This window comes from Spea bombifrons, chromosome 5 (genome assembly GCF_027358695.1).
Source record: "Spea bombifrons isolate aSpeBom1 chromosome 5, aSpeBom1.2.pri, whole genome shotgun sequence".
NCBI lineage: Eukaryota > Metazoa > Chordata > Amphibia > Anura > Pelobatidae > Spea > Spea bombifrons.
In genome coordinates, this window is record NC_071091.1 from 47,084,161 (window position 1) to 47,096,732 (window position 12,572).

General features: G+C 37.2%; 1 protein-coding gene across 1 annotated transcript in view; it reads right to left on the bottom strand.

Annotated features, from left to right (window-relative positions):
• FHOD3 (formin homology 2 domain containing 3) overlaps positions 1-12,572 on the bottom strand; it is a 267,638-nt gene that overhangs the window by 143,984 nt on the left and 111,082 nt on the right. Inside the window, exons 11-12 of the mRNA XM_053466092.1 lie at positions 11,405-11,539; positions 9,727-9,777 (exon numbers count right to left, since the gene is read on the bottom strand). Of these exons, the coding sequence (XP_053322067.1) occupies positions 9,727-9,777; positions 11,405-11,539 (186 nt within the window). The remainder of the gene's footprint in view (positions 1-9,726; positions 9,778-11,404; positions 11,540-12,572) is intronic.

A 12,572-nucleotide genomic window follows, 5' to 3' on the forward strand; every position in this document is an offset into this window, starting at 1 on the left:
GGTTCCCCAGTCAAGAAAAGAAAAGCCACAAGATACTCAGAGGAACAAGAGGAAAGGGAAATAAACTAATATCCAAAAAAGAACATAAAAAGAATGAAATAGTTAATTTATCAAAACATGAGCTAAGTCAGAATGAATTATCTCTTTTAAATAAGGGTCTTAAATTTGCACCGAACAAAGGACCCAATAGTTTCCATTTGTTTATAGATGCCCAAAAATTTTTGAGGAAACTTACAGTAAAAAGATTTTTCTTAAAAAATGAAAATACTAATACTACAAAATCCCAAGAGGGAGATGTATTTATACATACGTCTTTAAAACCTAGGTCAAAATTTTTCCCTCAGCAAGATAAAAGTGTCCACATTGAAGTTTTTACCGATATGTTGCTCAAAGAGTTCAATGAAATAGAACAAAAAAACAAGAGACAACATAATCTAACTAAAGTAGAACAGGAAAGTCTTAGGTCCCTGAAGAATAACAAACAAATAGTCATAAAAGCCGCTGACAAAGGAGGGGCTACGGTTATTATGGATAGAACGTATTACCTCAAAGAGGCTCTACGTATTCTTAACGACGAAAACACATATAAAAGACTTTTAGTGAACCCCACAAGAATTTTTCAAGAAGATCTGAGAGTACTATTACAGGGAGGGTATGACAATAAGGTACTAAACAAAAATGAGTTTAATTTTCTGGACACAAAATATCCAAAAATACCTATTTTTTATTTTCTACCGAAAATACATAAAAGTATGACAAACCCTCCTGGACGTCCAATTATAAGCGGTATCGACTCATTAACCAACAACGTATCACAATATGTTGATTTCTTTCTCCAGCAATATGTCATTAAAAGTCCCTCATATTTAAAAGATACAATGGACATACTTAAGACTTTGGCCGATATTACATGGTCTACAGACTACATATGGGCAACAATGGACGTCACTTCACTTTACACTGTCATCCCCCACGAGTTAGGTATAGAGACTATTAAGAAAGCCCTTGTTTTAGATACTAATATGGACAAATTACAGAGTAAATTTATTACTGACTGTATACATTTTATTCTCACACATAACTATTTTTCTTTTAATGAGACTTTTTATCTACAGACATGTGGTACCGCAATGGGAACCAGATTCGCGCCAAGCTATGCTAACCTCTATGTGGCTGATTGGGAAGCCAATCATATTTGGAAAAACAATCCGTTCGGCGCGAATCTGGTTCTCTGGAAGAGGTACATTGATGATGTACTCATAATATGGCAAGGTGATGTTCAAAACTTACATAATTTTATAGCATATATTAACCGTAATGAATATAATTTACATTTTACATCAAGTATTGACAAACAACAAATAGATTTTTTAGACCTTACCCTCTTTATTAGAGACAACAAAATAAACACCAAAACTTTTTTTAAGCCCACAGATGGTAACGGTTTTATTGATTTTTCCAGTCGCCACCACCCCAGCTGGCTTAGAAACATACCCAAGGGACAAATCACTAGAGTACGTAGAAACTGTACCAATGACGAAGACTTTATGACACAAAGCCACCTTCTATTAGATAAATTTGAAGAAAGAAATTATCCAAAAGATCTCCTAACAGATAGTTTTGATACGATACAGAAAAAAAGAAGGGAAGAATTTATAAATCATAATAAAAAACAGAGAAACAAAGATGGGTACGAGTTCTCCTTCCTAACTCAGTATAATGATAGAGCACCTCAAATCAAGAAAGCATTAAACAGATGCTGGCCTATTTTAAAGGAAGACGAGATACTACAGGGTCATCTCCCAGATAAACCGAAAATCATATACAAAAAACTAGCTAATTTAAAAACTATTTTGGCACCCAGCTTACTACCTAATGAAGATGAAAGGAAAGAACATCAGAACTTTCTAGCGGACAAATCCCCGGGTTTTCATAAATGTGGGAGGTGTAAAGTGTGTAGAACGTGCAATACCCAAAAAAAGAAAATCACAGTCTTTAAATGTAACAATACAGGGAAAGAATACCCAATAAAACATTTTATCCACTGCAACACTAAAAATGTGATATATTTATTGGAATGCAAGTGCGGCCAACAGTACATTGGACGCACTACAAGAGAACTTAAAGTCAGAATACTGGAACATCTAGGGGGAATACGGAATGTAAATACGAAACACAGTGTACCTAGACACTGTAATAATTGCACAATGTTTTCATTATCAGACTTTAAAATTCTAGGAATTGATCTGGTAAAAACACACTGGAGAGGAGGTGATATAAATACAGTATTGTCTAAAAAGGAGACAGAATGGATTTTTAAATTTCAGACATACAAAAAAGGTGGCCTAAATACTGATCTGGATATACTTGCTTTTATTGACTGATTAAAAATGTATCTTTTAATATATTTTTTAATATATTTATTAATATATTTTAATATATTTATTTTAACATACTGGTCTTATAAAAACATTTTAAACTAGTAAGGAAACCAGATAGATAGATATAGGGTCTAATGAATTCATTTAAACCCATTCATCTAAATTAATGTTTTTTATGTATTTTATGGTAATTAAAATCTAATGTACCTATTTAAATCCATTCATCTAAATTAATGTTTTTTACGTATTTAATGATAACTAAAATCCAAGCCATATTTCATTAATCTTGCCTCATTTTTATCCATTTCCATTTTTAATTAATAACCAAGTCATTTAGTAATTTATTCAAATATCATACAAAATAAAAGATCAATGTCTCTCTATATTCATACAAGCTAATGATTATCTCTATTTATTTATTTATTTACTTATTTTAATAGTCTCTCTGTGGATAAACTGTGATATTACATCTCTATATATATACATATATACACAAGCCATTTATCAATTTAAAAATAAAATATGAATGTCTCTCTATATTTACATAAGATAAAGATTATCACTATTTAACTTATGAGTCTCTCCGTGGACAAATCGTCACATCACATCTCTATATATATACATACTATACACTATCTCTTTATGCCATTCTCTCATTTCCATTGTTCCGTCCTCCATCCACATTTTATGTTATTATATACATTATAAAACCCCTAATATATCCCCTCTCTCCTTTATCAAAACATCCTGCATACGAGCGACATCAAAGATCTTTCAGATACCTCGCTCGAGAATCAATTTATCCGATGAGCCTGTAAACAGAAAGGGGAGAGGACTTGCGTTTTTGAAAGGAAAGGAGGTTCGCAGCGTCCCAGTTGCTAGGAGACGCATGGAGATCCGGTGACACGCCGTAGACACAGGAGGGATGGACTACTGAAGCGTCACGGTTGCCGAGCAACGACGGGAACAGCGCGCTGACGTCAAACCCGGAAGTAAAGACGGAATACGGAACAAGGACAAAAAAACATATAAATAGACTCTCTACACCCACGAACACCATGAATTTTTCGGAAAGAAACTGTTCTCCTGAGGAAGCCGACAGGCGAAACGCGTTGAGGACTACCTACGAGGACTATTTAATGCTGTTGACTCCATTGCTTTTAACTTTGGACTTTTAGTTGAAGTGCCTGAAAATCGACCATCTTGTAAGTGCATTTTTATTTTCCTATAACAACTACAGGAATTTACTGCACCATTGGCCGTTCTCTTTTTATCGAATTTTTTAGTTACAAGAAGAAATAAAGAAAGAATTTTATTCTGAAGAGCCTTGACCATCCGTAATTTTGTGAGTGCATACATTACACGTACACACAGCACTTTGAATCCCACTATATAACTTTTAGAAAGTTATATTTCTTCCCACTTAATTTCTTGCCACTGAACCTGGATTAACTTCTACAAGGACCAGTTGGACAACAGCAACAAGTGGTGGTAAATATAATTGTTTTATTATTCTGAATAGAGATACATTTTGTCTTCTTCATATAGAATTCCCTTTTTCTGGGAAATAGTATTTGGCATTATTGTATATGACGGCTTGTGAGACTGCAGCTTATAACCCGTGATAATGACAATAATTAAAAGGTATTTTTACCTGTAGATGAAGTTTGACATTATTTGCATCTATTAGGAACTTCACTAATACTCTTGGACATTATTAAATTACTTTTAATTGTCATATTAGTAGAACTAATATATAGATAGAGTTAGTGATCTTTTTATTACTGCCCTGATTATTATCATTGTTGGTTGCTGAGTGGGATGGAAATTAATTGTGTGTGTTAGACTCAAAAAGTAGTAATTCATATTGATAACTATCGATAATATACTGTATTTGGAACTGATTCAATTTGACATGTTTTAAGAATTTTCTGTTTTATATTATGCACTGTGTGACTCCTATATAAATTTTATAAATTGTATTCACAATAAATAATATTTTTGATTGATTATCATTGTGATATATATCTAATTTGAATTATTATTTTCGCCGATCTGAAAGAATTTAGGATCGGAGATAAAATATAGGGTATCTCCTTAAATTTATATTGTGGATGTGGAACTACAATATTTGGTAGCGTCGTTATTTTGCGTGTGGATAAAATATTGGATAAAATATTGGTTTTACCTATTGTGTCTCATTAATATCCCTTCACTGTAGCTAGCTCACATTCTGTGGGTACTGCCATACTGTTGCCCTCCTACTATCATGAGGTCATGTAATATGTGTTAGATCTCTTCAGAAATGAGAAAGCATTAAGGTCTTGGGAGGAGCAGTAGGTGTGTGACAATGTTGGAAAGAGTAGAGAAGTGCTGAAGGAGCTGATCAGAGCATAGGAGGTGTAATAAAGCAGAGGGGAGCTGGAAAGAGCAGGTCAGAGCAGAGGGGTCTGGACGGGGCTAGGAAGAGAAGAAGCGAGCTGGAAGGGGAGAGTAAGAGCCGAGGGAAGCTGTAGGGTAAGCACAGAATGGTTGTGAAGGGGCTGGGGAAAGGATAAGGGGAGCAGAAGGCAGTAGAGGACACTTTTCTTTGTGGGGAGAGAATGTACACTCTGATTGGACCTCACTTTAACTGCCTATTATGACCGACAATTCCCTGGGTGACATTACTCACGTAATATGTATTATTAGACATGGATTTATTTTACTCAAAACAGGGCTTCTACAGTTGATTAAAATAATAAGTAGCAATTAAAACTTCCAAGCATGCCTTAAAAAACTATATACACTGATCAGCCATAACATTATGACCACCTGCCTAATATTGTGTAGCTTCTTCTTTTGCTGCCAGAACAGCCTCTGAAGATGTGCTGTGGTATCTGGCACCAAAAAATTATCAGTAGATCATTTAAGTCCTGTAAGTTGTGAAATGGGACCTCCATGGATCAGACTTGTTTGTCAAGCACATCCCACAGATTGGATTGAGATCTGGGAAATTTGGAGGCCAAATCAACACCATGAACTCTTTGTTGTGTTCCTCAAACTATTCCTGAACCATTTTTGCTTTGTGGTAGGGCACATTATCCTGCTGAAAGAGTCCAATGCCATCTGGAAATACCAGGTCCATGAAAGGGTGTACATGGTCTGCAACAATGGTTAGGTAGGTGGTACATGTCAAAGAAACATTCAAATAAATGGCAGGACCCAAGGTTTTGCAGCAGAATGTTGCCCAAAGAATCACACTGCCTCTACCGCCTTGCCTTCTTTCCATTGTGCATAGTGATGCCAGCGTTCTCCAGGTAAGCAAGCACCTGGCCATTCACGTGATGTACAAGAAAACGTGATTAATCAGACCAGCCCACCTTCTTCCATTGCTCAGTGGTCCTGTTCTTATGCTCACGTGTCCATTGTAGATGCTTTGGCAGTGGACAGGGGTCAACATGGGCACCCTGACTGGTCTGCGGCTACGCAGCCCCATATGCAACAAACTGTATTGTGTGTTCTGAAACTTTTATATCAGAACCAGCATTAACTTTTTCAGCAATTTGAGCTACAGCAGCTTGTCTGTTAGATTTGACCACACGGGCCAGCCTTAACCACCATGTGCATCAATGAGTCTTGGCCACTCATGACCCTGTCGCCAGTTACCGATTTTTCCTTCCTTGACCTCTTTTGATAGGTATTGACCACTGCAGACTGGGAACACCTCGCAAGAGCTGCCGTTTTGGAAATTCTCTGACCCATTCGCTTAGCCATCACAATATGGCCCTTGTCAAAGTCACTCAGATGCTTATACTTGCCCATTTTTCCTGCTTCTAACACATCAAGTGGTCATAATGTTATGGCTGATCTGTACATAAGTCCATCAATTTGGCAGTCCAGCCGAAAATATTTTTTAGACTTCATCATCCATTTCTAATGATTTCCTATTTTGTTATATCAGCAGCCCTTTTAAATCATCCCTTTGTTATTTTTTTAATAAATGCAATTCATATGTTTACACCCAATCACTGGTCATTAGCTCCTTCATATTGTATCATTTTAAAAGTCAGTGTTCGGATCAGAACCTATGGATGAAAACATGAACATACATCTAACTATAGACCACATGTTGCCACATGGGTGACTCATAAATGGTGTCCGGAGATGGCTTAAAATTGCCTGAGAGTCTAATTTGGGTTAAAATTCAGCGTACTCCCACTGATTCAGCTCCTTGGTAAGTAATATAGCCATGAAAAATTAGATGGGACTTGCCAGACTAGGGATACTTTGACGTAGCAGCAATACATAAACAATATATGGCCATGTAGTGTAATGTATTCCCAATACTTATGCCTTAGATATGTTTCTTGTGAACAGTATTTGATAAGTATGCACAGACATCTTGCTTTATTTTGTGTATTTATTAATCATTATTTTAGCAGCGACCCGGGAACTAAATGTGTATGCTTTTTAAATTGTGCTCTCACCCTTGTGTGTATATATACTTATTGGGCACTTTATTAGGAACACCTTGCTAGTACCGGGTTGGACCCCCTTTTGCCTTCAGAACTGCCTTCATTCTTCATGGCATACTTTCTACAAGGTGCTGGAAACATTCCTCATAGAGTTTAGTCCATATAGACATGATAGCATCACGCAGTTGCTGCAGATTTGACGGCTGCACATCCATGATGCAAATCTCCCGTTCCACCACATCCCAAAGGTGATTGGATTAAGATCTGGTGACTGTGGAGGCCATTGGAGTACAGTGAACTCATTGTCATATTGAAGAAACCAGTTTAAGATGATGTGTGCTTTGTGACATGGTGCATTATCCTGCTAGAAATAGCCATCAGAACATAGGTACACTGTGGTCATAAAGGGATGGACATGGTCAGAAACAATACTCAATACTCCATTCAAATGATGCTCAGTTGGTACTAAGGGGCCCAAAGTGTTCCAAGAAAATGTACCCCACACAATTAAACCCCACCAGCAGCCTGAACCATTGATACAAGGCAGGATGGAAATATGCTTTCATGTTTTCATGCTATGCTTTCATGTTGTTTACGCCTGACCCTGCTATCTGAATGTTGCAGCTGGAATCAAGACTCATCAGACCAGGCAACGTTCCTCCAGTCTTCCATTGTCCAATTTTGGTGAGTCAAAAATTGACAAATTGTAGCCTCAGTTTCCTGTTCTTAGCTGACAGGAGTGGCACCCGGGTCGGTCTTCTGCTGCTGTAGCCCATCTGCTTCAAGGTTCGACGTGTTGTGCATTCAGAGATGGTATTCGACATACCTTGGTTGTAAAGAGTGGTTATTTGATTTACTGTTGCCTTTCTGTCATCTGCCTATTCTCCATTGACCTCTGACATCAACAAGGCATTTTCATCCACACAACTGTCGCTCACAGGATATTTTCTCTTTTTCGGACAATCCTCTGTAAACCCTAGAGATGGTTGGGCGTGAAAATCTCAGTAGATTAGCAGTTTCTGAAATACTCAGACCAGTCCTTCTGGCAACCAACAACCATGCCATGTTTAAAGTCAGATAAATCCTTTCTTCCTCATTCTGATGCTCGGTTTGAACTGCAGCAAGTTGTCTTGGTCGCATCTACATGCCTAAATGCATTTAGTTGGTGCCATGTGATTGTTAACAAGCAATTGAACAGGTGTACCTAATAAAGTGGCCAGTGAGTGCATATATAGAATTTATTTAATTTTTGCTGTGCATATCTGGAATAAAGCTTGTCATGTGGCAGCTTAGAAGCATATAGGTAATGATTGAAACAGGACTACTGTATTTGCTCGATTATAAGATGACCCTGATTATAAGACAACCCCCCAAAATCTGAATATTAATTTATGAAAAAAAGAAAAAGCCTAAATATAAGACGACCCTATAGGAAAAAAGTTTTACCAGTAAATGTTAATTCATGTAAACTATGTGAACATTTTTTTTTAATAAAAGCTATGATTGAGGAAAATATTTTGTTTTTATTTCCTTTTTTTCAACCTGCCCTCCCAGTTATGCACATCTGCCCCCTGGCTTGCCACTCTGCCCCAGAAATGCCTTATACCCCCTATATGCCACTGTGCCCCATGATATGCCTTTTGACCTATATGCCACTCTGGCATTTAGGGGGTTAAAATGCATATTATGGGGCAGAGTGGCATATAGGGAGGTATAAGGCATTTCAGGAGGCAGAGTGGCATTTAGAGGGTTAAAAGGCATTTCTGGAGGCAGAGTGGCATTAAGGGAGTTAAAAGGCATTTCACAGAGCACTCTGCCTCCCTCTCCCTCCTCCAAACTTACCGGAGCTTCTGAGTCCCCGGTGCGTAGTCCGGGTGTAGAGCTCTACGCGATTCGCGTAGACAACTTTCGCTACAGCCGGGAGGAGGTGCGGTTCGCAGCGGGGGTTGTCCGTGTCCATCGCGCAGACCTTCCCCGGCTGTCAGAGATCACGGGGAACTCTGATCTCTGACAGCCGGGGAAGGTCTGCGCGATGGACACAGACAACCCCCGCTGCGAACCGCACCTCCTTCCGGTTGCAGCGGAAAATGTGTACGCGAATCTCGTAGAGCTCTACACGCTGCCTGGACTAAGCACCGGGGACTCAGAAGTACCGGTAAGTTGGGGGGGGGAGACAGGAGCATCCAGGTCCCCATCGCTGCGGGGGATCTGGATCTTAGTCTCATAGTCAGACCTAGTTGAAGTCTGATTATAAGACGACCCCAATTATAAGACGAGGGGTATTTTTCAGAGCATTTGCTCTGGAAAAAACCTTGTTTTATAATCTAGCAAATATGGTAATTTAGCCTAATTTTCACAGCTTACTTAGACTTGGACCTGTTTGGCATTCTAGGACAGGAAAATCTCTTAATATCTGGTTAGATGGAATATATCACCACACATTATTAAACATATAATTAAACTGTATCATTTACTTAGCTATTATAAAATGTTAAATATTATAGAAGAACTCATTGGATTTTTCTATTTATTGCTACATAGATTGCAAACCTGGGCCCTCCTCACTTTGTCAGTCTAGAATGTTATGTAATGTACTACCTATGTCCTGATGTTTACCCATTCTACAGCACTGCATACATTTGATGGCATCATATGAATCAAATTAAAACATATGACCAATTCTCTTATAACCTATAAATTTAACCTTGTGTAAGTGTTGACAATATAGTAAAAAAAATACTCCATTCAGTTTTGTGTCCATATCCTAAGCACACATACTACAAATTTTAAGCAGGTTTCTTACAGGGATGACCAATTAATTTTCTGTTTTTATGCAGATGCTTTATAAAGAAATACTTAAATATATACATAAAATTTCTGTACAGTACCTTTCTTCCCTTGCTTGCCTTTGTTCTTCTCTTTTGTCCAAATAATCTTGACTATAAAAACAAATACATATATTACACAAGTATATTAGTAAAACTCCTAAATTTAAGCCTAAGGGCTAAATTTCATATTTTTGCTATAATTAACATTTAGGAGACAATCTTAAAATAGCTTCCACTTCAACATTTATGAGGACAGGCTCAGCAATTCACAGAAATCTTGATAACGTGATGTAGTCCGAAAAAGAAACCCTTTTTTTTTCCGAAAAAGAAAATCTCCCCCATTAATCCCTCCAGAATTTCACACCACATTGTAATATTAACTAAAAAAATAAAAATCTTTGTTAAAAGTGTCGACCACTTTTAAGTAACTTATGCAGTGTATATAGTTTGTAAATATATTTGCACATGCAGCCCGTGTAGGTCACAGTACATAAAATATTGCAGAGAAGGAGAACTTAAGATCCCATAATCATGCACAAGAAATGACCACTGAAAAAACAGCACGTACAGTTGTGTGAAAAAGATAGTATACCCTCTTTTAATTCTGTGGTTTTACATATCAGGACATAACAATCATCTGTTCCTTAGGAGGTCTCAAATTAGGTGAATACAACCTCAGACGAACAAGAACACATGACATATCACACTGTGTCATGATTTATTCAACATAAATAAGGCCAAAATGGAGAAGCCATGTGTGAAAAAGTACACCCTTACTGCTTCCATAGATATTAAGATGCTAAGCATCAGACAGGTGCTTCTAATCGAACTCCCTTATAAAAGCCAAAGTCTTAGCAGTTGCCTGGTCTGGAGCATGCAGGTATGTAACACAATGTCAAGGCCATATGAAAAACCATAGAATTCAAAGAGGGTGCACTTTCTTTTTCACATGACTGTACACAAGTATTTGCACCCCTGGTGTATGTATAATACATATTATGATTTTGCATTAGTATTCTAGAGTGTATTTGGAGTTGTTGCTCAGCTGATATAACATTACAACAGCTGGTAGCATACTGGCTTTTGGCATCACTGGGCGACACGGTAGCAAATAACCATATTTGATTTGTTTATTTCCTTACTTATTTCCTTTACTTAATGAAGCTGCAGATTGGCCACATACTGATTACCAGCTTCTCTTCTCCATAGATTGTACTCTTAAACATGCAAGACAAGGCTGCTATCACTCAGTACAGTACAGCAATGTAGGTGGCATGTAGAGGACAAAGTAGACTTAGACAGCCTGCTACATATCTCCTATACAGCTAGCACATGATGATGCTATACATGAGAGTTATTGGCAAATGCCCCACTAAACTGAGTATCTATCAGGTTTTGCAACCTCACTTAATCTCTAAATTGATAACACCACCTATCTCATTAGTTTTTTAAATGCGGGAGAGGTCCTGCAGAAAACAGTTGCTCTGTTCCTTCCTTTTTTGACAGTTACAGCAGAACTCAACTTCTGATTAGCACCAGTGAGTTGCAATTTATAAATCATGTTTTAGGGCACTAAAATGGGGGACATGGAAAGCCAAGGGGACTGGTATTCAAAAACAAAGAACAAGTAGTTCAGTGTACTCCAGTGTACCTTGGGACATTTAGTAAAACTTAGTAAGACAAATTACTGTTTGGTGCAATAAAAGTGTAGCTGGATACAATCATAACCTGTTCTTACTTAAATTTGTTTCTTTCTTCCCGTTCTATCTTTTGCAACCTTTGCTCTCTTTCCCAACGCCGTCTCTCTCTTTCTGCTGCCAAGGATTCTTTGTGCTGACGGTAAGATGAAGTGAGTAGACCACCTAAAGATGACCTTTAATTAAGCAAACAAAATTATAAACATTAGTTGTTCTTACAAATATAACTGGTCGTTTAAAACAGTGCTCCTCAACCGTCTCCTTAAGGCTCACATAACAGTCCAGAATTTAGGTATTACTCAGGTGTGTCTAAGGTGTTTAAGGTGTTTTTGTTTTTTAACTATACAACACCTTAGACACACTTGAGTAATACCTAAATCCAGGAATGTTAGGTGTGCCTTGATGAGCACTGGTCTAAAACACATATATAATATACAAATAAATTAATTTTTAAGCAACTAACCAGTGTTAACATTTTAAAAGATGCACAATTACTTTCAAATTTTACCAATAATATTCAATAGCTATATAAAAAACCCCCAGTGATTAAGTTCCCACTCAAAACCTAGTAAATACAAGTTAGCTTCAATGAATTTACATGAGTGCCCCATGTGCTTTTCTGTTGACATCTTAAATTAAATTCATTCATGATAACCCGCATGTCTACAACAACATGAATATTATTTTAGTGTAGTTTTACAAAAAAAACAAGCTGCAGGGTTACTAGATAAGCATCTAATTGAAGTATATTTGTCAAGAGTCGTCCGAACCGGCCTGGCACTCCAAGGATGATCTATGTCAATCAGAGACCCAGTGGTGATAAGCGGCATCCACTTCCTCACAGTGTTACTTCTGTACTTGGCAAGTGGTGGTTCCTGAACGTGTAAACTTGGTGAAGGCGTCCTATGGTTCCAGCATTAAATTTCATCAGCATATGCACATTTTGACATTTTGTCTTTACATCAAGAAAGGTAACCAATGAAAAAACCTGCTACATAGATTCTACTATTTGTCCTGAGTTTAGAAATACCCAATGTTTTTTTTTATCATATTATATAATTTCCCATAAAAAATAACAAAATATGATGAAAAATTGAAAAAAAAAAACATTTTTTTTCACTTTTCCCCGAAAAACCTTTTACTCATCCAAAAAAGTTAATGAAAAAACCTGCTAAATAGATTCTACTATTTGTCCTGAGTTTAGAAATA